Consider the following 23,635-nt stretch of genomic DNA (forward strand, 5'->3'; position numbering starts at 1 on the left):
CTAACCTAACCTAACCTAACCTAACCTAACCTAACCTAACCTAACCTAACCTAACCTAACCTAACCTAACCTAACCTAACCTAACCTAACCCTAACCTAACCTAACCTAACCAAACAAACTTAAATTGTCTGTTATCATTCAGATATAAAGACGATGGCTCGACCAGTTTTCGACACTACAAAGGAAATCCTGAAGTCGGCAAGAATATCAATTTCACATAGCACATTCAGGTTTGCTCATTTATCTTCTCTTACAATTCATTTTCAAGTTAAACTTGAGTTAGAAGTAATCATTTACGGAAACTAATATTTGGGCAATGTAGTGTAGCTACAACCAGCGAACACGCCCAATTGTGGCATTAGAAACTACCAGGGAAAACAATTTTCGCTTTGAGATTTCAGGCATCTCTTACGCACATTCGGTATGTGTTTCCCTTGCGGGTCAGCAGATAAAATCGAATTTGTTGAGAGTGCAGATTCCTGCTGGTGCCAGTTAAAGAGTATTTTTTGTGCTCTAAAGCATCCGCGCGGTGGCTGGATGTGGACTCTTGCGGTTGGAGTGACTTTGATGCTTTTATTCGCTGTCCACCCTGTTGCTGCTTCATCGAACTGGCCTAGGTGGGGTGTAGTTATCGGTGGGAGAGGAGCGGAAGAAACGAGTAAAGTTTCTGTGAGTGGGCATACGAATTCATCATCAGTACTCTCCTTACTGTGGATGGAAAGTATGCTCCTGTTTACTGCTTCAGGTTATGGCGTCATCCATTACAGAAAGGGAATCAAGTTTTTAAGTTGCTGGACAAAATATCTAGCTGCCAAATGGTGCTTTTGTAATGATGGTGAAACCAAACTGAGCGCATCTAGGAGCACGGTTGCAAGGTGGTTATTTGTACTTATTTTGATTGTTATTCCTGGACAAGTCAAGGCGGAGCCTACCCTGGCTCTTCCTGCTGGCCTAGTTGCTGGTTATTGTCTTGGGGCAGTACAATATCTGATCTCTTCTGCCGCTGCTTGGAGTGGAGCAGTGGCATTAGCGACGTGGGCTTCTGGTGAAACCGCCCTGGGTAAGGCCGTTACTGCAATCGGCAATCCATTCTGTCAGTGGCAAGAGGTGTTCGAGAGGCTGAGTGCATGGTGGGCGGGTCGTCCGGAAGGGCTACAGGACTGGAAATGGCGCGCAATCATGTCAGGGGCCATTGTTGTAGCTTTGCCTGATGACTACACCCAACGGGCATACGGGACAGGAACTGGGGTGCCATTGCGGCGAGTGTACAAAATACAAAGAGCTCCTGACAACTATGTCGGCGCAGCCGGATTCAAGTGGGCGATGGTAGCCAAACCAACTTATTTGTGCCGAGCCAAGCTGATATGGCCGGACCCAGAAGTGGTCACTGCGGTATTAGCCAAGGATGGAGATTCTGTAAGCGTATTTCTCGCTAGTTTACAGGTGATGCTACTGTTGGCAGCTGCCGTGTCAACTTCCATAACTAGCACTGCGATAAGTTTGGTGCAATATGGGGCCCTGCTGTTGCTCCCAAATGCTCTGGTCAGGTTGCTGCTCGTGTCTACAGCTCCATCTGCGAGCAAGATGATTGTCGTGCGTTTAGAGGAGGACCCACCCTTTGGTCAATGGGGTCGCGCACGGTGGCATAGCACTCTTCCATATGGTTTGGCACAAATGGGTATAGCCGCCGCTGTGCTATGGTCTTATTTCATAATGGGACGCAGTCTTGCTTCTATTCTGCGTCTGTGTACAGGATTGTTGTTTGGAATACCACTCATCCTCTCATATATTGTATACGCAATTTGGCCTTCAAGTGCAGCTGGAGGGTTTGTGATGTTCCTCCCTGGCACAGCGGGGCTGCTCGCGTGGGGGACAGCTATTGCGCACGATATTGCTCAGTGCTGGGCAAGACCTGCACTGGTGAGGGATGTTCTACAGCCAACTTCCCTCAAGCTCATTAGCACGTACGGCTCCTCTACTTGAGTAGAAGCCCCGTAAGTCTTACTGTTTTATTAAATCTCCACAGCCATATAGCTTACTGTAAATTATTTACAATCCATTTCGTAGCCCTATCTGCATTTTTGTGGAGAGGGGAATACATGTGAACTAAAATGTAAATCTGTGTGTACAGAAAAAATCAACACCGATTAATATCGAGAAGATATCGAGCAATAAGCTATTATCTTATGTATTTTTATCAATTCATTTATCGTAAAAAATAAATATTTTCGGGTGTCTGTATCATACTGCCGGTTATTCAGAATGATACCGTTTTATGAAAAAACAAATAGTCTGAATCGGTGAGCTGATGAGCATTCTCATTATACCTCCTAATCGCAAAATATTTAGAGTATTTGAAGACAATTGTTTATAGTATATTTTTATCTGTCTCTACCTGTGTGAGGATCAAAATGAACAGGGAAGTATGGCTATTCTCTTTTGGCAGGCCTGCCGTACCCTAAGATCGACACGTATACCGCTTTGCTGCCATACTATGTTTTGACTTGAGTGTACAGTAGAGCTTCAAATCCTGATATACTGTATACTATACCTGCAAAATAATTAAGTATAAAAGCCGTTATCAGCACATCTACATCCGAATTTCTTTTATTACTGTATCTGCTCCTAAAAATACTTTCGACCATCTACTAAACTCACGCAAACATTTAAGAACTTGTATTTCACCTTTCATAATCACAAAGGCTGGCCAAGAGCATTAACTGAGTAATTTTACCGTAGAAGTCACCTCTGCGATCTTGATTTTAAAGGTTCCTAATGAAGTTAGGAACCTTTAAAATCAAGATCCGTGGTCAAAATAAGTATACTAAATTTTGACCAATCAAATCCTGTTAGTCACCTAGCGGAACCTTCACATTTTAGCCATCTTCGGCTCAAAATCACTGATTCACATTTTGCTCCAACAATTACTTCATTAGGGCTTTTAGAAAATACGTAATTAGTACTATTTTGTTGATTTTAAAATGAGTTGGATACCATTGTAAACAGCCTAACTCTTGGCTCAGATATATAATCCCGATATAAAAAACCTATTAGCACCTACCCTTACATTCATATCTAGTTCCAATTTTATTTTTTATCCCATTGCATTCTTTTCAATAATATCAGTATGGATATTTCGAAATTGTTTGACGTAAAGGGCAAAATTGTACTTATTACGGGCGGAAGTCGCGGGTATGCAATAATTTCGTTCATTCAACTATATTTTCTTACCATTAGTATGTTATTTATAGTATTGGAGAAATGATTGCCACTGTAAGTGATGGGTGGTCTGCCGATTTTGCCTAGTTTATTACACTCAAGCTATCACATACACCAGCATTCAATGGGGAAATAAACTCACACATTATATATGTATATAGGGATTTGTTTCAAATGGCGCAAAGGTCTATATCTCAAGCAGGTCTGCCGACGTATGCGGACAGGTAATTAAACGAAATTGTACTTCATTTAGGGGTTTTGCAACTCATTGTTGATATCTATCGTTTATAAACTCCGGTGTAGGTTGCTGCGAGACTAAACAAACAGGGACCTGGCCAATGCATTAGCATTCCTACCGACTTGCAAAACCCAGAATCATTGAAACACCTAGCAGAAGAGCTTAGGAAACGAGAGGATCGCTTTGATGTGCTAGTGAACAATGCAGGAGTGTATAATCAACAGGATTTTGACACATACACTGAGGATAAATGGGACGAAATAATAGACATAAACTTGAAAGCCCCCTATTTCTTGACAAAGTAGTAAGTTGATATGATCTATTTTCCAAAAAAAAGGAGTCTATAGTGAATGGGGATGGGTTTCTCAAATACATTAAAAGATAATGAATAACTCTTTCTCCTTCTTTCGTTAATAGTCTCATTCCACTTCTAACATCAAAAAGCACACAACAAGATCCAAGTCGCGTGATTATGATTGGCTCTGTCGCCTCTAAACTTAATTCGGCGATACCAACCTACTTCTATTGTATATCCAAGGCCGGGCTTCAAAGGATGTCTGAAGCACTTGCTCCGCTGCTAAGCCAGCGCCATATCACTGTGAATACAATTGAACCAGGATTGTTCCGATCAGAGATGACGAAAGATCTCTTCACGCAATTCAGTGAGTCGGTCATAAGCGAGCTAATGAAAAAGCGGATTCCGTCTGGGCGTGCTGGTGAACCCGAAGATATCGCTGGAACGTGCATTTATCTAGCGTCGCGTGCGGGTGCATACACGAATGGAGCAACCATAAGGGTAGATGGTTCTCTCCTATATTCAGCCAGAGATATTAAGATATTGTACGTGACTGCGGGATTGCTTAAAAATCTATAAAGTAAAATTTATTCCCTAATCTCTAGAAACATATTATTCATAGATCCATCTTTTGCGATATTAATATGGACTGGAAACAAAAAATATAAACAGAGAAACACAGTCTCTGTTATATTAGTATCCACAATTTGATACTTGACATTTCCACATTTACACTTCAACAATAATCTTGCAAGGATCCTTTAGTTACAGATGATCAGATAATCAACAAACTAAATTATGTTCAGTTAGATTCATAAACAAGTTACGAAATATAGTAGGTAATATGGACGTTGCTATTCTAGCATTGATTATAAAATATAGGTATCTCTCAGGCGGGCCTGCAAAATACCTCAGTTGTGTTCAGATAGTCACCATTATGTAGGGCACAAGGATGCATGTATCAAATTTAGTATGCCTCTAACTGCTCACCCTGAAATCCTACTCATATCGGTTTGAAACTTTCCGTTCCTGACATAATCATTATGACACCCAAATAAGCACATTAATCCCCAAGCCTTTTTCACTCGCCACGTTATATGCGCATGTGTAGCATGGTCCAGGATTGCGCCTAATAACTGCATTCTTGCCTCTCTCCGAGCACCAGGCTCTCGCTACAGCCTCCGCTCCTTTGCCCGTCGCATTGATAACTAGAACCCCATTATTGTCATATTCGTCTGCGGAGGCGTTCTTCAAATCTTCTACGTTCCATATGTTCCTGTGGAACTTGGGCAGCTCACGTGTATGTACCTGGTGCTTCCCCTCCGGACCATTACAGGCTGGTACAGTCACAAAGACCGGGTTTGTATAGAGTGTATATGCGATGGAAGGCTCGTTGTCGATTTTGAATACCACGGTGGCACGATACTCCGTTTCGTCTTCGATCTCGGCTTTCGACATGGTGCTCGCGTTGGCGGAGAGGCTCACATCGAGTGGAAGCTCCTTCACGCGGATGCTTTCTAATGAGCAAGTTGTCATCTGTCGCACTGGAGGCTCCGGGATCACCCAGTTCAATTGGTCCTTAACTTCAGACATCCATTGGTAGATGTCCTCGTCAGGTTTGGGGCGTATTGTTTCATCGCCATCATCAGAGTATTTACCTCCTATATGGATTACATTACTGCTATTGCGATCCCGCTTCAAAGGAGCAACACGACGAGTCTTAAGGCGAATAAATTGGGTGCGCGGACCCTCAATTGGGGGACAAGGTCCAACCCAGCCGCATAGCATTTTGACTCCAGGAAGGCAGCCAAGAACGCGTCCAAGCACAGTACGTGATCTCCAATAGCTCTGATTTGGTAAAGAAAGCCCATTATCGAAATATTTTGCAATGCGTAAATCTTTGACAAGAGATGGCGTACAAAGGACGAGAGCGGTCATTATTTTATGCGCAGCCCATTTTCCTGGGAGAACTGTCCCGAAAAGCCAATCCCATAAGTTTAAGTTGATGGTGCTACCACTCCGGAGATTACTGTAGATGTCCTCGGCGTAGTCTCGGGTTTCGTTCATATATGGCCATTTCAAAATCTCAGCAAAGCGCAGGAGACCCTCCACTTGCTTTTCGTGCACATGGGAGTGCAGTTGAATGGATTTTTCAGTGATATCGTAAGCATCATCCCTTGGGTTGGACTCTTCGTCTTTGGTTTCTTCCGCTTCCTTTCCTTTTCCCTTTCCTTCTGCTTTCTCGTCTTCAGATTCTTTTAGGTCCTCGAGAACAATCTCAACATTATTAAGCCAGCAATCGGCGGCAATTAATGTAGTAAGCACTTTGGGTGTAAAGCCGGATATGGAGGCGTCAGGAAACTGGTTTAGTCTCCGGGCCAGCTCTTTTCCGAGAATCATCTGCCACAGAAAATTCCAAAAATTGTTCTCGCTGTAAGCTGCCAATGCGACACTAGACACCTGACCGAAGTTGACAAATACATCTTGACGATTCAAAAGACTATAGAGACCCGATATTTGATTCATGTGATCATAGGCATATTCAGTTTTAGTGTAGGTGACTCTAAAAAACGATTATTTCTTAGCTGGATTCACATAGGAATATCTAAAAAAGATCTACCCCATATTACCGGTAAATTCTTTCAGATCTTCATAGTCTCGTTTGGAGTTCCAACCCAAAGTGCCGGCCCCTACTCTGAGTTCATGCAGTCGGCGCAAGAGTTTTTTCGCAGGAATACTTGGAATGTCTGCATAGTTAACGAGAATCGTTTTCTCGTACTGCTTGCCAAAATGCTCTTCATAATCCCAGCACTCAAGCCCGAAGCCCTGAATCGTTACTGTTCCAGGGTTGATGTTGTCGTAGTTTGGATCACTCTCAATATCGATAAAGACATAATCTTCGTCAGTGAGGCTGTTGTACTTATCATATCGGGCTTTTTTGATGAACTTCTTCCTGTGGTAAATATCTGAACAAATAGTTAGCAAGTGCAGGAGTTGCACTGTTTGAATAGCATATACCCAACGCATTGTGAGGTAGCTTAACGAACCCCATATATTTGTCTCTCCAGCGAAAATTGAAATCACTCTGGTCCCCTTTCCAATATATCCATGCACTGCAGTGAGAAGACCAGTCATGCGTAAGCAATTGACAATCCAAGGCTCCTTTGCTTTTATCATCCACAAAAATCTCTAATCTTTCCAACGCTTTTTCCAACTCATTCATCTCGGGGTCGTCGGCATCATCTGCAGTTCCATGACCTGCTTGATCTTGACTTTGTATCGCAGACTTCACAGGCGCAGGGGTAACAGTGACTTCTTCTGTCTTCTCATGATCCAGAGCGTATGCCGTTGCTCCAAGGTTGATGAGCCGAACACTTGCAGCATCAGATAGGTCCTCGTAGTCATCCGCAGAGGCTTGTTGAAGCAATTGCAAAGAACGAATCTCCTCGCTGGCTTCGATGTCCTCGCGCAATCTAATTGCTGTCCTTGATTTAAGATCTGGAAAGAGACTAACCAGACTATCGTTGAAGCCTCGAATTTCGGCTATTAAGCTCAGAAACTTCGCCCTATCATTTATTGCCCACGCCGCCTTTCGTCTCATTGATGTGGTTTGCTGATATTCTTTCGCTGATTTTTGCAGACTTGCATATGCGCGCTTGAAGACTGATTCGAGGATGAATTGGCTTCGATCCTCTGCGAGTAAATGCCTTGTCTTCTCTGGGAGCGAGGGGTCATAAATATTGCTAGTAGGTTCTTGTTTTAACCCATATTTTTTCTGTAGTAAGTTGGTGTCATTAAAAACGTGCTGAATGCATCCTAAAAGTTGCATGACGGTGTGCCACATTTCTGGCCGGTTAAGTCGAGAATCAATGACAAGATCCGGATCTGGCTGCCCAAGCTGGACATTAGACAGTCCGACCGTTTCACCCCACGTGAGTAGTCGTGTCCTTTCGACCTCAAGTTTCACGCGTGCGATTTCATAGTCCATTCCATAATGTCTACTCTGGACGATGATGTCAAATGCTTGAACGCAATTGTTCCAAAGCGTGACCATACTGATTGCACTAAACACGAAGCCCGCCGTTTCCATGGTGAAGTTAGATCGCGGTTGAAGTAATGTCTGAAGATGGTTTTGATGTAAGAAGAAGTTGCAATGGTTGCGGTGAACGCAGACGGCATTTTGAAATCGAGCACAGCCATACTTGCCAAGTCACGTATAAAGGACAGAGTTGCAATAAAGTTTCGATAGGGTTTATAATTTTATGGGAGAAGTGAGTTCTCACCATTCAGAGGTGCGCCACTTTAATTGGATTCTAGTTATGGTGCGCTGGAACTTACCAAGTATATCTCACTAATTGATTGTTACTTCCTCACACATTTATACCATTGTCTAATGATATGCAGAAAAATGCTCTAAAATATTTCAATAACGAAATAATTAATCCCTATTGAGATACAGTTTTCCTAGCCATAGCTGCGCTACCAAACCAATAGGCTGTGACACCGCTCTAATCGATTTTCAACTCGCAAAGATTGATAATCGAATGTTAAATTTTTTTGATTAGACCAGGAATAAATTCATCAACTTCATTGGATCTATCTATTATGGTGACAATGGTCGCGTACTTCGTTATAAATATAGCCTGGGTTTCTTGAGAACCGTTGCGCTTGCGATAGATCGTATAATCGAATACCATTCTATTCCACTTGAGCGAAAAAAAGCTCCATCTATCTGTTTTTATTTCTGACAAAATCAAGCCGAGACGTGTGAAAGTTTAGTATATCCTCTGCTAATACTTCCTGCCAATTACACTTTGAAGGAATGGCCGAACGACCCCAGCCATTCGCCATTACAACTCCACCTGGTGCACTCGAACGTCTCCACGAACGACTTGCTGGCGCCGTCCTACCCGACCAAATTGAAGGTATTACCTGGGAACATGGTACCGATTTAGCCACGCTGAAGAAATATATTTCTCGCTGGCAAGAATTCGATTGGGAAAAGCTCGCGACAAAATTAATCAATTTTCGCATTATAAACTCCAAGTTAACAACATTACTCTTCATTTCATTCATGGATCACCTCGCAAACATCCTGACAGGGCTATTCCACTCCTAGTGATTCATGGCTGGCCAAGTACATTTTGGGAGTTTAACAAAGTAATCGATCTCCTAGTTAATTCCGAGAGAGATGATGTTCCTGTGTTTGATGTTGTCGTCCCTTCCTTGCCCGGATATGGCTACTCCACATCTCCTACTCAAACTGGTTTTGGCATTGCTGCCATGGCTGAAACGCTCCATCTATTGATGCTGAAACTTGGTTATACAAGTTACACTGTTCAAGGAGGTGATTGGGGTAGCACCATTTCACGAGTAATTGCGATTAAATACCCACAATACTGCAAAGCCATGCATATAAATGGTGTTTATTGTTTGCCTCCAGTTGGGTGGAATCTCTGGAAAATCAAATCTGCTCTTTGGTTTGCTGGTCTAACCTCTATCTACGACAAACAAAGCGATACACTCATACGAGACATCTATGATTTTATTAAAAAGGAGACAGGATATCTATATTTTTATTGAAAGTTTCATTTTCAACCTTCAGGCAAAACTGATCAGCAATAATTTGGCTCCATTGGTTTGCGATTGTTGTCACGAAATTTGATCTAGTATGATGTTAATTTAAACTTGTGGATCTCAGCCGTTTTCGAGAGCTCATCGCATCACTTAAAACATTGGAGTGGGCCGAGCTTATCTGGACAAGAAAAGTTTGCAAGTTTAGCTTATTGAATTTGCTGCACACTCGTACTCTTTGTTAAGAACCAGGTGGCCTATCTTCGGAATTGATCGCAGAACATGACTTTACAAATTTTATCCCTTCAGCGCAAGGTACATACACAGTGATCACTAATAAAAAACGGGTTTCATCTTAAGGATCATTATGATGTGTTGAAATCGCACTAAAATATATATGACTAAAAAAATATAAGCTAATAATATGATAAGAACAGACGAAGTGCGAAGATTTTCACTTTTCCATACCCTGGCTACGCAATATGTTTCGGGGGAAAAATTTTACCTCTAATGATCCAACTACAATGAGAGCTGATCGAAATCGAGGTGAAAATGCGAAACAGCATCTCCGGATCAACATAGGCTGGGGCTGTATATCTTCAGAGGCTTATCACAAACTGGCCTTTTAACTATATTCAATATATTCTTTATATCACATTTTTTTATAATCATAGTTGTTGGATGATCAAATTTTAAATTCGTCAACTTATTGTAATCTCCCAATACCCATTAATATGAAGTTGTTTTATTCTTGATCCTAGGTTCATTTGTCTTCTCCCAGGCCGCACCTGTTTCAAAGAGAGCCATTCCCGATTTTCCCTTACCCCCTATGTACCTTCCCTTTATCAGTAGCCCGATAGTAAACTTCATTTTTAAACTCTTACAAGGAGGTATCCCAGCAGCACTACAAAAGGAGTTAACGGAAGCCTGTGTGTTAGTTATAAATAACTCAATTCGCGGGAACGCAACAACAATAACCGAAACGCAGACGATTATAAAGACAATAACAATAGCTCAAACAACAACCGCAACAGCTTCCCCAACTTGATCTAGCCCCCCATAGTCTCATAAAACTTTCTTATTTCATCTCTGCATAAGTCAAGTTTTGCTTGTGTAGCCTACAGTCTCTTTAACATTGCAATCAAAACATCAATCGTATAAAACTTCTGCTAGTAAGTCGCTATTTGATTATATCTATTTTGGAAGTTGTCAAAGGATTGCTTGAGTATTCATATCTTTTCATAAACAATATAGTCCTGATACGTGTTTGTGCTGAGAAATATTTCCTAGAATAGCGTGAGAACTAGCAAACTCCATGTGAGCTCATACATGGAACACGGCTATCTCCAGCTTATTATTCTAAAATTCTCAGCATTATATCTGTTTTGGTTTTGAATAAAATACATTTATATATGGAATCTAATTACGCGAGATAATACTACTTGTTGAAGAGTTGCTTGAACCTATGAGATGATGACCAGTTGAGAGCATTTTTCGGTAATTTGAACGCAAAAAAAAAAAATAGAGTACAATCCAATATAAAGAACTGTCGAATTTAATTGCAGCTACTTGAAACCAATACTGACTACTAGCTTTGGTTGATTCAACAAAAAGTTTCGATATATCCTTCTTTTAAATCCCCGTGATCACTGAGTATTTTTCGGAGCGACACCGATGAGCAAGGGGATAAAAGCACGAGAATGATGTAAATAGTGTCTAATATAGTCCTATTTTGGGACTCCGACACTATAATAATTCTATGTTTTAATGTCAACCATTGTTTAGATGAACAATTGCAATCACCCGACAGAGTAACCCATATAAATCTATTCGCAGCATTTCGCAATGACTTTATCATACTCCATCCCTCCCTCATCAATGTTCATTTCGCTATACCTTACTCGGTGTTTCCTTACAATTTATGTTTGAGCATGAATTTATTAGGTTCTTTGCGTAACTCTGTACTTGGCTTACTGCCAAGCTCGACGTATTTTCCCGAAGGTAAATATTTAATGAGGATACTTCTCTCACATTCTTGCTCAACTCTTTCAAGCATCATTCATTTTCAAAATGGAGATATATGAGTATACTCTAAACACAATTTCTTTGTTATCCGGACTTGCCATGGTGCTCATGGTATTCTATTATCGCTACGCTCAACCCAACATTACCAACTCAACTTCCTTTAAGCTCAGTCTCTGGATTGGGCTCAACACGCTATTAAGTTATTCATTTACACTGCTAAGTACGAGAATTGGTAAATCAGATAGTGGTACGAGAGGATTCTTCATCCGCATTGTGCAAGGATCCGAAGTGCTATTCGAAACGTGGACGGCACTGCTTGTGGCATGCATCGCATTTGACCTACAGCTATCTTTCATCCACCGTATTAAAAATTTTCACTGGATACAGCGACTATACGTACCTCTCACCTTTGTGGTAGTTTTCATCCCATATCTTGTGTCTCTATTGAGTCCTATAGAGTTTACAGAAGATGGCAAATCTGGTGATAACTCAAGTAAACAAGCACAGTTTTTCTTCTTATCATCCGTTTTTGTCAGTTTAGCGATCGGTCTTTTGAGCAGCTGCTATTCTCTTTTGGTTGTGGCGATGGTCATTTTCCGTGTTATTGGGGAATTTTGGTGGATGAAAAACCCTGAACTTACCGGCCAGAATATAACTGATGAGCATAAGCAAAGGGAACGTCGACTTATTAGCTTTGTATTCCGGATATTGCTCTACCCCATTGTCTTTATTGCAACCAGGCTTTTCGTCTGGTCTTGTGCATTTTTAAATGGTTTTCTGTTTTCATTACATTTTGAAGCAGAAAAAGACACGAATGACGTGAAAGACATGAAAGAAATGATGGCGATTTGGGAAGAGATTCCAGGAGTCAAATTTCTCGAGATCTCAGGTAAATCCGTAAGTGCGTCAATCGGCTTCTTCAATCTTTTAATACTGTTGCTGAACCCGGTGCTTCAACGAGCGGAGAAACATTCTGCCTTGCGTCAGAGCTGGCTGCCACTCATGTCACAGTACGATTCGAATATCCCGAGTGAAGATGCGACTTACAAAACTTCTTCTCACGAACTTCAGGCGCAAAAGTGAAGCACAAGGGGAACTCATCAGTTATTTTGAACTGCGAGCATAGCATTAAACTAATGGGGTTATATAGCCACGCATATTTAAGCCCTATTATATCCCACAACAAGATTGAGTTGACCTAGAGAATATTTAGACAGTGCGATGTATAATATATATTTTTTTAATACTTTTCTCTAACCTATTGAAGATCATCGAATCAAATGTCGAGTAATAAAGTATTATCACAACATTTATATCAGGGTTGGACTGCCTAACTCCCTTGGCCAGTGATATTTGAAGTATCAATCATGCTTGCAATTTGATTAAGATAGTCAAATTCATTAGATTATCTTAAGTAGTATCGTTCTGTGGTAAAATTTTGATACAATGAGAGGCAACTACCTGCACAACTCTGGATAAATGCTGTTTTTATGGTGATTGAAGCCATGGAAAGGGCTTCTCAAAGTCATTATAGCGGTGTAACTAGCTTTTCTGGACTATTATGGCTTTGTCTTGTGAAAAGCACTCGGAAGTTAGCTTGAGCGTGCGGAGCCGCTTAGATCAACCCGAGACATATAAATCATTGAAGAGCAAGCAATACGGATTTTGATAATGAGATCAGTGAGCTTTAAGGAATGGTCCCAAGATGTCAGAAATTGAGCAGAAAAAGTAATAAGCAGCAAAGAATATGACCGCTTCACTGAACTAATGTGATTCTCTACGTGTATTTGCTATGCTTTTCTAAACGCCATTCTATTCTACAAAACCGACTTGTCCTAATGCGATGTAAAGTATTTTTTTTTAAAGTATTTTGATTATGAGATCTTATAGTATTCAATAATATTTGCGAATATCTGACTTGAACAACTATTGAATCATGTATTGATCATTACTAATTTGCAATATTGGATCAAGTGAGTTCAAAAGCAACATCATCACATTTATTTCCAATTGCCTTGTAGCGATTATTAATTGCGATTTCGGAGCGACACCGACAAATGCAAGGAAACCAAACTTTTGCTTATGTTGTAAATAAAATGAAGGTAAAGCTAAAATTTTGAACTCAGATGATATACTACTTGATTTTATTAATATCAGCGGATGATTAAGTGGCCACCTTGAACAATCGAACGCGTCAATTCAATCCATGTATGTTTACAGCTTTGTCACATCCATCTCACAATGGCTCTTTCACTCGTCTTGCTTTTTTCTTAGCGCTTGTTTCTCTGCTTCTTAAACGATGCTCCGTTCAAAATCAATGCTTGAACGCGAATTTATAAAGTTCTTTGCGTAACTCTTGCATATAACCAACTGCCAAGCTCAACATATTTTCCCGTAGATTGACTATGATGATTCTTTCGCATCCTTATACATCTCATCCATTCATCTTCCTTTTGCAAAATGGAATTATTTGAATATATTCTAAACTCAATTTCCTTGATCTCTGGACTTTTAATGGTGCTTATTGTCTCCTATTATCGCTATAAACAACCCGATATCACCAACGCGACATCCTTTATGCTCAGTTTTTGGATTGGGCTCAACACGCTGCTAAGCTACTCATTTATTTTATTAAGCACTGTGATTGGTAAATCAGATGATGGCACCAAGGGATTCTTCATTCGCCTCGTAAGTGAATCAGGTCTCTTCCTTAATTTATGGGCTTCTTTTCTCGTGGCATGCATCGCTCTTGACTTACAACTATCATTCATCCACCGCATTAAAAATTTACAATGGGTTCAGCAGCTATACGCGCCCGTCACTGCTGCGGCATCAATCATTCCACTTATAGTGACATTATTGAATCCTATAGATTTTAAAGAAGATAAGGATTTCAAACTAGATTTAAGTAGACAATCCCATATTTTGAACTTTGCAACTTATTTTGCAACCTCTGCGATAATTTTCATGACCTGGTGCTACACTCTTTTAGTCGCAATAATGGTTCTTTTTCGTGTTATTGGAGAATTTTGGTGGATGAGAAAGCCTAACCATAGTGGTCAGAATATAAATGAGGAACAGAGAAAAAGGGAACGTCAACTCATCAGCTCGGTGTTCCGAATTATGCTCTACCCCATAGTGTTTATTGCGTCCAATTTTTATATTTGTATCGGCTCAGCTCTAATTGGCATTATTCTTGCAATAAGTCATAAAGATAAAGAAGAAACACAGGTGTTGGTTATGATGGAAAAAATGCCTGCACTTAAATACATCAAGATTTCAATTGATTCACTAAGTGCTTCGATCGGCTTCATCTATCTTTTGGTGTTGTTGTTGAATCCGGTGCTTCAGCGTGCAATGAAACACTCTAACTTGCGTCAGAATTGGTTGCCACTCATGTCACAATGTGAACAGACAATCTCGTGTGAGGGTATGAGTAATGATACTGTCTTCCACAATCATCGAGCGCAAGAGGAAAATACTACTGAGGGAATTATCAACCATTCTGGAATATGATTATTTTACTGAATTCAACTGCCTAGCTGCGCTTTTTATGCTTGCGTTGGCATTGATCCCTTCTACTACTTGTTATAGTGCAATATAAAATATTTCTTTCTTAAATTTATTCGACTATGTAAAATCTTCGAATCAAATCAGATGTGAGATTTTTTCCGTAATGTATTCATCGAGCTTAGGCTACCTCCTAGAATAATGACAAATTGTTATAGCATGCGCACTTAGATATGGACACGAAGCTCAATATCTTTTGCTTGGTCCCCTTATGGTTAAAAAGAATGCGGGTGTGAATAACTTAGGGCTGCTACAACCTTTGATAGTAATGCTAAATCACTTTCATTGAAACCGGATGATCTTTTAGACGATAGAGAGCAAATAAGTATATGACAAGATATGTTTTTTTTTGTATGCCAGTTTGATGAAAATATACTCTTCTTTAAACTTGAAATACAGAGATTACTTTCCTTTTCCTTCTCTATCTTCGTAGGATTTATAGCTTGGCATATATTCTCGAAATGTATGCCAAGACAAGTTAAAACTTTTTTAGATTTCAATAATTAAGTTAAAGAAATGTATACTGGAAAGCTAAAAATATACTGAGAGCAGTTCAAATTAAACATGTCTTATAGAGTAGATCAATCTTGGCAGACATTTAAGCTACCTATTTATTTATGAATATTTTTTAATAAAGTAACGGATATCCTATAAATAATCCAAAGGAGAGTAGAGGATTCAATTAAAACATTGAATCTTATTGATCCAATGGAAAAAGATAGTTTTAACATTATTAACACAAAATCTTAACACTCTTCCAGCCGAAACCCTCGATCCTATTCCAATCGTCCCACCAATAGTATCTTGAATGGTAAGGCGGTTCACAATTCAGATAGTTGTAAAACTCGAAAGAGCTGGTACGACCCATTGACCTGAAGCTACCTTGATATCTCAAGTTGGTGCAGCCACACGAATCTATCGTTTGCTTGTCGCCCGACCAATTCCTCCCGGAAAACACTTCGATCACTCTCTTACAATAGACGAGATTAAAAACGAAAAAAAGGGTTAAAATTGAAAGAAACTTCATTTTTCAGATTGGTTCTAACACAGCGAGCAGTAATATTCTAATGTAGATGATTGCAAAACAATTAATTGCTGAAGCTTGGTTGGCACTTCAGATCACACCGCCTTTTTATAGAGATTGAGGAAAAGCCTGCTACGTGGCTCGGTTGTCAATCGTCCTTAATAGGAAATATGCATTTTCAGATTGAATCTCGATCTCATAAGTAAGACACTGCAAGCCACCGCTTTTTTTAGACAATGCAGGTAAAATTCGATGACGATTGCCATCTACTTTATTCGCCTGGGCAACTCATGGATAGTCTTAGTCAAAAATACCAGAATCTAAGTATTTTGTTACGGCTTTCCTCCGACTTTTGAATGAGCCTTCTATTTGATTTGCGAAGCTTGAGTAGAATAATTAAAATGTTGCACTATTGAGCCATTCTCATTGCAAATAGAAGTCGCAACCCATAGCTGCTGAACCTCGTGGTTGCATTGAGCGTCTTTTGGAAGTATCAGCTGAATGATCAAATGAACTCAAAAATTAGCGATTTGCTGGCTCGCAACTATTAAACTTAACAGGAATTGAAAATTATAAATTCTTAATAAATCATGCAATCTTCAGGATTTTGTTTAACTCTGTATATTTATGGAAATTAAAATATCACAGCCCCAAAAAATTTATGGAAATTATTGAGCCTATGTCGATGGGGATTACTTTTATGGTATTGATAGGAAATTGGAGGTCAAACCAATGTCACGCTCTTTGATCTAAATATATCTCTTCATTGGTGGCCCTAAATATTGCATATCACCTGTCATTTGAGCAGCAATCACATAACTGCGACTTGAGTGATCGGAAGGGGGTTATTGAGAACTGGCTGAAACACTATTGAGTGAAACTCTCCTACGTCTCTCACGGCTTTAGAGTAGCTAACACCATTATTGTACCAATTTCGGTATTAATTTGGCTTTTATCGCATAGCCACCAAGCTCCGGATAATGGTTATTAAGTGATACGTTGAGTACAAACTCCAATAATACCACTATCTCACAAAGCATACGCAAGCTTAGCAATTAATTTCAACTACAATAAGTAAAAGCTTATCGTTTTAATAATTGTAGACCTAATAGAGATCATAATCCTATTAATAATTCAAAAGTCGTTGCCATTATTAGTTAGTGCACGGAATATAAAAGAGCATTCCTACAAAGAGCAGATACACAATAGTTTTTTTTACGAAAGCAATCTAAAAAGGATTGGATTGGGATAATGTGAAATTACATTTAATTATGTAGTTTGATAAATCTGAGTAAATTGGAATTTTCCTTCAAAGACATAGAATTTTTCGACAAAAGAATACTTTTTGTATTTATTAATAAAAGGCTTAAATTTTCCAAGATTAACTAAGAGCAATAACGGAATTGATGAAGCCTGTTAACTAGAACTATGGGTTAAATAAGCTTCGCGTCTCTTTAAGGCCTCTTCCAGCGATGAGCACATTCTTCAAATTTATTCCCTGTTTCCCTGTCACCTCTATCGCCGCACCAGTACACTTTGTAGTCGCCATTAGCATAACCACAGCAAGCTCTTATACATTCGGCTTGTTCCCAGCAGCAGAGATTAGGGCAAACATGCTTAGTTGCGCTTACAAAGGAGAACAGCACCTGGACAAAGAAAAGAGAAACTAAAAGAAATTTGAGCATTTTCGAGATACAATCAAATCTCTTATGTTGGGAATTGGATATAGAACAAGGGTGGTGAAATATAAAAAATAAAAATTGTAATTCGAGCGGATGCAACTGTTTTTGCCTTGCATTTATAGATTTCACGAGAGAAACAAACCGTGTGGCTCGGTAGACAATAACTCTAATAGGAAATAAAGCAATCAGTCTGGTGTTACGTAACGATCTGGATCGATTCTTGTATTGTAGACCTGAAAATAGAATGATTGATCACATCATCTGCAAGCCATGTTTTTAATACTAGCAAAATGATACACCTTTCACCTTGTTTTCGAAAATTTCTAGTCTTGAAGCCTTACAAATATGGAATCTATAGTACTTAGATTAAATCAATAAATCAATATTTCATACTGAAAATGAGTGATCGCACCGCATGAAATTACCGGAGTTAAAATTCATTTAAGAGCTACACTGCTCTGTAGCGTCAATACTGCTCGATACAAGCTAATTCAACCAAGCCACGAGCACAAATTCTTGTAAAACCAGAGTGATCTTTCATTTGGATTTCACAATGAGGTTCTTTTCTACTTTTTGTCTTTTAATTGCACCGTGAATTGGTATTAATATTCTTTCATATATCTGTTTTGATCAGCAAATTCTATAAATATGTTCCGGTTATTTTAGAACTAGATGCTCATAATTAGAAGCCCATTTGCTCCATTACATTTGTTTAGTGTTTTCCAGTAAATTGAAGAATGAGACTTTAATTGTCCATCTAGATGATGTTAATTAAATACCATCGCTAGTTTCCAATAGCGATGTGCAAGGTGGAGAATCATCTTGTTGAATTAAGGATAGAATTGTTATATATCGCAAAAGTGAGACTAATAGACTATCATCACTAAGATAGTGAACAAGTTTGGAGAAAAATCAGCCGAAATGTAAATTCTTTTGACCACACAATCTAGAGTGCTAGGAAGTGATGAGTTATGGATTAGAAAAAGAATTTATGCTACAATTAAAATTTTTGGTGTAATATTGCTCCCTCTATGCAATTCCAATACTCTTTTTTATATAGGAATTCTTCAACACAATAAAATGCTTCAAGCTCAAAGAGATCTACAGGAAAATTATTCTACCTTGGTCACACCCGGGTAATGCTTTTGCGAAATGCTGTCGAATACAATGAAAATAGAATATCCTATATTATACCATACTAAGCTTTTTACATTTAAGTTTTTTCAGCTAAATCTTCTGTATTTATAAGCCGTATCAAGCACTTTTAAACAATACTCATTCAAAGATGAAGATCTATTGTATGTAAATTATAATGATGAATTTCCAGAGCCTTTTTCAATCGAAGTCAATGATTTCATCTCCATTGAAAATCTTAAAGCTGTAATTGTAGAGGAACGATTGAAACACATGGAGAATATTCATCCCGCCAGCATAAAATTATGGAAGATCGATATAGTTTCCGACAGCCAATCTATCAGAAAGGCCATAAAAAATTTCAGCTATAATAATATTCAGCAACAATGGATCTCACCAACAGATGAATTGCATGAATATTTTCCTGAAGAATTTTTCCCGGGAGAAAAGCGCGTACACATTCTCATCGAGTTACCTCGTTCAGGTACTTAATGTTTCATATTCATCTTTAAGGGCTCTACATATCATCATTGATCTTAAAATAATATAATGATGGAATTCTAAGTTTGTCTGAAGACCATTTGATCAGAATTTGCTTTATACAAATTTATCGATTTTTATTTGATTTTACACATTCTAACACTCACACATCTAAATATTCCAGAAATGATACGCAAGCTTGGAGTGCAGGGAACGCTTATAAGTGTATTGGACCGTAAAATGGATGATATTCTTTTTGGCATTTTTATGATATCCATGTTAATTATCTGTGTAATTGCAAGTTATTTGGAAAAGAAATAAAACAACAATATTATATATATGTTATTATTTAATAGATATTTGCGCTTAATAATAAGTGTTCTGGATAACATTCCCTTCGAGCGACATCTTAAAAACCAATTAATTCCTTGTGAGCATTCCGATAGAATAGAATTTTTCGTCAATACAATAAAACAATCTATTTCCCCTTCTCTCTCTTTCGCTTGCAGCATTTATTATATTACAAAGAAGGTATTTCAGAATATGCTTTTCTCCAAACAAATTTTTTCCATTGCTCTTAATGCTTTCGATATGTAAAAAATTACTTTCGAACTTGGATATTGATATAAAATAATATTGCCAAATATCTGCAACATGTCTATTGTTTTCAACCAGTTTAATAACCTATACTTTTCTCTAATGAGAGTGAGAAATCATCAAAAAGTTTTTAGGATATAAGTTTGGTCGCAAAATCTCAATAATTTACTAGAACTACGCGCTTTATATTTAACACAGCAATAGGATATATATTATTTTGTAAACTTTGAAAGCATGGATGGAATAATATATAGTATTAAAGGGAGAGTACTAGGATATCCATCATGGGTGTGCATTATATTAAAGAGAGGAAATTTATGCAATCCGAATTACTTGCAGACATTATTGTAGCGATAAGGAACGAAGGCACCCTTGTCATACCTAATGTAACAATAATAATGGTTAAATAATATGTAACAATGTGAAAAGAATAGATTATTCTAACAAACTCCATTCTATCCTTGATAAAAATAGATACATACCAATAAGGATATGGTGTCTTGCGCTTGACAGTACCCACTCCTGGCCTAGTCTCTTCATAGGCAATGTACTCTGTTTTCTGCTTGTTAGCCCAGCCGCCAAAGATAACAACATGTTTACGGGTATCTAACAGGATGTCACCAGGAAGAAGCTCGGCCTTAGAGATTTTTTTGGCAACCTATTCCAGGAAACATATAGTTAGATTTTGACTTGGACTATCCGTAATTAGAGCCTACCCCAGGGAGCGTTGAAGTAACTCGGCCAGGTTTCGCAAGACCCCAAGCCATGGACACATATCCACTGCAATCCTCGCGATAACCCTGATAGCGACCGTTTTGGTTGTAGGGTACCTTATTTTTGACCCAAACTTCGGCACGATCAATCATAGTTTTGCGTGCGACACAGGCAGCTAAAGCCTCGGCTGCAAAAGTATCGACTGCGAAACAGACTAGAGCAACAAATAAAGCAATGGCGCCAGAAAATTTCATCTTTAAATAGATAAGGAGAGGAAGAAATCAAGGGAAGCTTGTGAATGATTTTCTCTTTTTTTTTTTTCTGCAAACCGACAGGTATTTATACGCAAAGAAGGGAAAGGAGGCAAAGTTCGCTTGGCTAGAAGTATGAAGTTTGCAGAACTGTGGCTCTACCATAAAAATGAGTATAATACACTTATAATTATACACTGAGGTACAAAATTAGTTCCAAAAATATACGATAATGGTTAGTTAATACCCTGGTTTTCATCAAAACCCAAAGACAAACACATTCCATTCGTCAGAACAATATTAATTGTTATAGACGGCTCATATTGTGAAACAATATTAATCTAATTTCACAATTGGATATACCGCCACAAAATACAAGCCGCACCACACTTCAAGCCGGCACTTAACCGAATTGTTAATAAACGCCACAGCCATATGCTTGGGTTAGGATGAATTCTCACCTCAAAACTAAATAAGAGACAATAGCTTGAATTCTTGTATTTATGATATATATATTTATGATAGTTTTGTCAATGCATATTCATACTAAGATATTTATAGAAAGAGCGGATCTCTAGGGATTCTTTTATGCTTCAACTTTTCATCGGAAAAATGGTTGCTAATTGGCAACTACTCCGATATTCTTTCTAAGGGAATTGTAGTACAACTGCTTGAGCACGTTGGAAACTAGAATAACTTTCGGTAAATCTTTATGGATACCGTGAGAATGGTTAGTTTCAACTCTTACGTCAATAACTAAATTATCATTTACAGACAAAAAGGAAAGCCTCTCCAATCAATGTCAAGCTTGGCAATAAGTTATACAAAGATGAGCTGTTAGCAAGTTCCCATTTCACTGGTTAAGCTATAAAATTAAGTTGCTCTTTACCATTTTCTTTTTGTGCCAGTCGAGACAACTCTTGGTTACTCTTATAGGTTAACCCAGAACTGGGTTAACTATATACCGAAGTAGAATTCAAATTTTATTGATAATTCTTACTTTTTTACGAGAATATCTGGAATTGCGGGTTTACAGGTTTATGCCTTGAGTACAATCCTAAATCCTTTCCAAGTACAATATGCATTTATTTTATCAACCTTCTGAATATGACCAGGTAAGCCTATTGATCATATTCCCCTATGTATACGATTAATTATCAAGCTTCCAAGTACAAAATATTGGTAGTAATTATTCAAAGCGTGCCACTTATTTCAACTGTTAACTATTTTATTGGCAATTCACTTACTTATTATGGGGTTAAGCACGAATGAGAATAATAGTGAAGTCAGCTGAGAGAGGATCTGAATTGCTGTAAATCAAGAAGAAAATCTGCGAACTTATCGAGCATTGTTTTATGTCTACAGCAAATAGGATTCTCTACATTCATTCAAGGCGACCCTTGTACTTCTATGCAACATGAATTTTAAAGTAACAAGGACATTAAATATACGACTCGTAATAAAGCTTATTCAAGATTTTGCGATAATAATCGCAGGAGAGTCGGCAGGAAGCCGAGTTCAGAACTGGTCCCCTATATCCCTGGGAAATATCTTGGTAATAGTTGAAGAAAATCGCTTACAAGACGCGATAATATTTAGGCGTAGGGAACTAAACGCTCTCTGATCAATGGTAAAATTTCAAGTCAATTAATAATGAGTATAGGTGTAGTATAATTGCTCTACAACTTTATTAATATAAGAGTATTAAACACTTGATAAATAATCACGTCATGTAAGTCTTTAACACTTCAACTGCTACTGCAACGGGAGGATAACGAGCATTTATGGCTATACTGCAGGTTTATCTTAGTTTCTGCGAATGTGTATAAAGCATTTAAGAGTTTTGGATCTCATTAAAACTAGTAATTTCAACTAGATATTATATTGACCAAAGCACATGTACAATATTATTATATTTATATAATCTAGATGCGCCTTTCTTTTTCAAGCTACTGCTCAACTTTTCCAAGAAAAAATCTAGATTCTTCAAAAATTCTGGCGGAATCAAATAGAGGTATTCACAAGAGTTGTGCCAGATTATTCTCTTGAAGTCTTTTCATTTCAAATACAACTGTCATATTTATTAACTACACATGCCTTTGTGAAGCATTACAAAGCATTTCTACCCGACTATTTAACCTCATTATCATACTCAGACGTCGCCTAACCTCATCTTATAGGTGCTCAATAGGATTAATATTGGTGGTTGCGAAGACCGGCGAAGTTTCTCTATCTTAGTATTCTTCAAAGCCTCGTTCTTTCAGATACACTTTATGTCTTAGACCATATTCGTGTTAAAGTATAATCTCTTTCTCGATGAAGTTCATACGAAATTCTCATATTATCTTCAAGGGTTTGTGCAGTAGGCTTTGCACCGAGTCCTCTGTGAATGTGGCCAAAAAGCCTGATTCTTAGCCGTCTCTGTCACAGGTAATCATGCTAAATAGAAATATTAATGAATGATAGATGTTATCCACTGGAGATAACAATTCTTCTAAGATTCTTTCAAAAAAGTAGAGGCTTAAAATAAGGTGATTACTTACATTTATCATAGTTGCGAGAATGAATAATGATACGCCATCCGCAATCGAAGATTGAACAAAGAGGTGAGACCTCAAGGAAATGAGATTGGATGACTTCGCATGTGATCACATTATCAAGCCACACAGTAGATGGCCTTCGCACTGATCTTCATTTGCAATTCATTGCTCAAGTATTAAATATCTCAGCAATTCTGATATTATGATTCTGCACGATAACGACCCTAAGCATAAAGCCAAACTGATAGATCGAGGGCAGAAAGCCAACCAGATTGAAGTATTAACCCGGCA

General features: G+C 38.5%; 8 protein-coding genes across 8 annotated transcripts; 6 read left to right on the forward strand and 2 right to left on the reverse strand.

The window, feature by feature from the left end:
- Positions 1–154: 154 nt before the first annotated feature.
- Positions 155–1,984, forward strand: VTP21DRAFT_8159 (uncharacterized protein; the record flags this gene model as incomplete). Its single annotated transcript, XM_069398979.1, has 4 exons — positions 155–199; positions 324–422; positions 521–659; positions 747–1,984. 4 exons carry the CDS (start codon positions 155–157, stop codon positions 1,982–1,984), a joined length of 1,521 nt encoding a protein of 506 aa, XP_069245808.1.
- A 1,144-nt stretch (positions 1,985–3,128) lies between these two features.
- On the forward strand, positions 3,129–4,332 carry VTP21DRAFT_8160 (uncharacterized protein; the record flags this gene model as incomplete). The annotated part of the gene is made up of 5 exons (XM_069398981.1): positions 3,129–3,193; positions 3,253–3,274; positions 3,382–3,444; positions 3,524–3,762; positions 3,876–4,332. 5 exons carry the CDS (start codon positions 3,129–3,131, stop codon positions 4,330–4,332), a joined length of 846 nt encoding a protein of 281 aa, XP_069245809.1.
- A 462-nt stretch (positions 4,333–4,794) lies between these two features.
- On the reverse strand, positions 4,795–7,843 carry VTP21DRAFT_8161 (uncharacterized protein; the record flags this gene model as incomplete). Its single annotated transcript, XM_069398982.1, has 3 exons — positions 4,795–6,316; positions 6,374–6,719; positions 6,772–7,843. The coding sequence occupies 3 exons, from the start codon at positions 7,841–7,843 to the stop codon at positions 4,795–4,797; spliced, it is 2,940 nt and encodes a 979-aa protein (XP_069245810.1).
- Positions 7,844–8,575: 732 nt separating this feature from the next.
- Positions 8,576–9,336, forward strand: VTP21DRAFT_8162 (uncharacterized protein; the record flags this gene model as incomplete). The annotated part of the gene is made up of 2 exons (XM_069398983.1): positions 8,576–8,696; positions 8,930–9,336. The coding sequence occupies 2 exons, from the start codon at positions 8,576–8,578 to the stop codon at positions 9,334–9,336; spliced, it is 528 nt and encodes a 175-aa protein (XP_069245811.1).
- Positions 9,337–11,397: 2,061 nt separating this feature from the next.
- On the forward strand, positions 11,398–12,435 carry VTP21DRAFT_8163 (uncharacterized protein; the record flags this gene model as incomplete). Its single annotated transcript, XM_069398984.1, has 1 exon — positions 11,398–12,435. One exon carries the CDS (start codon positions 11,398–11,400, stop codon positions 12,433–12,435), a length of 1,038 nt encoding a protein of 345 aa, XP_069245812.1.
- Positions 12,436–13,812: 1,377 nt separating this feature from the next.
- Positions 13,813–14,868, forward strand: VTP21DRAFT_8164 (uncharacterized protein; the record flags this gene model as incomplete). Its single annotated transcript, XM_069398985.1, has 1 exon — positions 13,813–14,868. The coding sequence occupies one exon, from the start codon at positions 13,813–13,815 to the stop codon at positions 14,866–14,868; it is 1,056 nt and encodes a 351-aa protein (XP_069245813.1).
- A 4,045-nt stretch (positions 14,869–18,913) lies between these two features.
- Positions 18,914–19,563, forward strand: VTP21DRAFT_8165 (uncharacterized protein; the record flags this gene model as incomplete). Its single annotated transcript, XM_069398986.1, has 3 exons — positions 18,914–18,926; positions 19,007–19,246; positions 19,427–19,563. The coding sequence occupies 3 exons, from the start codon at positions 18,914–18,916 to the stop codon at positions 19,561–19,563; spliced, it is 390 nt and encodes a 129-aa protein (XP_069245814.1).
- Positions 19,564–20,168: 605 nt separating this feature from the next.
- VTP21DRAFT_8166 (uncharacterized protein) lies at positions 20,169–20,807 on the reverse strand (the record flags this gene model as incomplete). The annotated part of the gene is made up of 3 exons (XM_069398987.1): positions 20,169–20,220; positions 20,322–20,497; positions 20,556–20,807. The coding sequence occupies 3 exons, from the start codon at positions 20,805–20,807 to the stop codon at positions 20,169–20,171; spliced, it is 480 nt and encodes a 159-aa protein (XP_069245815.1).
- Between the last annotated feature and the right edge of the window lie 2,828 nt (positions 20,808–23,635).

Source organism: Calcarisporiella thermophila, assembly GCF_041956535.1.
Source record: "Calcarisporiella thermophila strain CBS 279.70 unplaced genomic scaffold VTP21scaffold_38, whole genome shotgun sequence".
NCBI lineage: Eukaryota > Fungi > Calcarisporiellomycota > Calcarisporiellomycetes > Calcarisporiellales > Calcarisporiellaceae > Calcarisporiella > Calcarisporiella thermophila.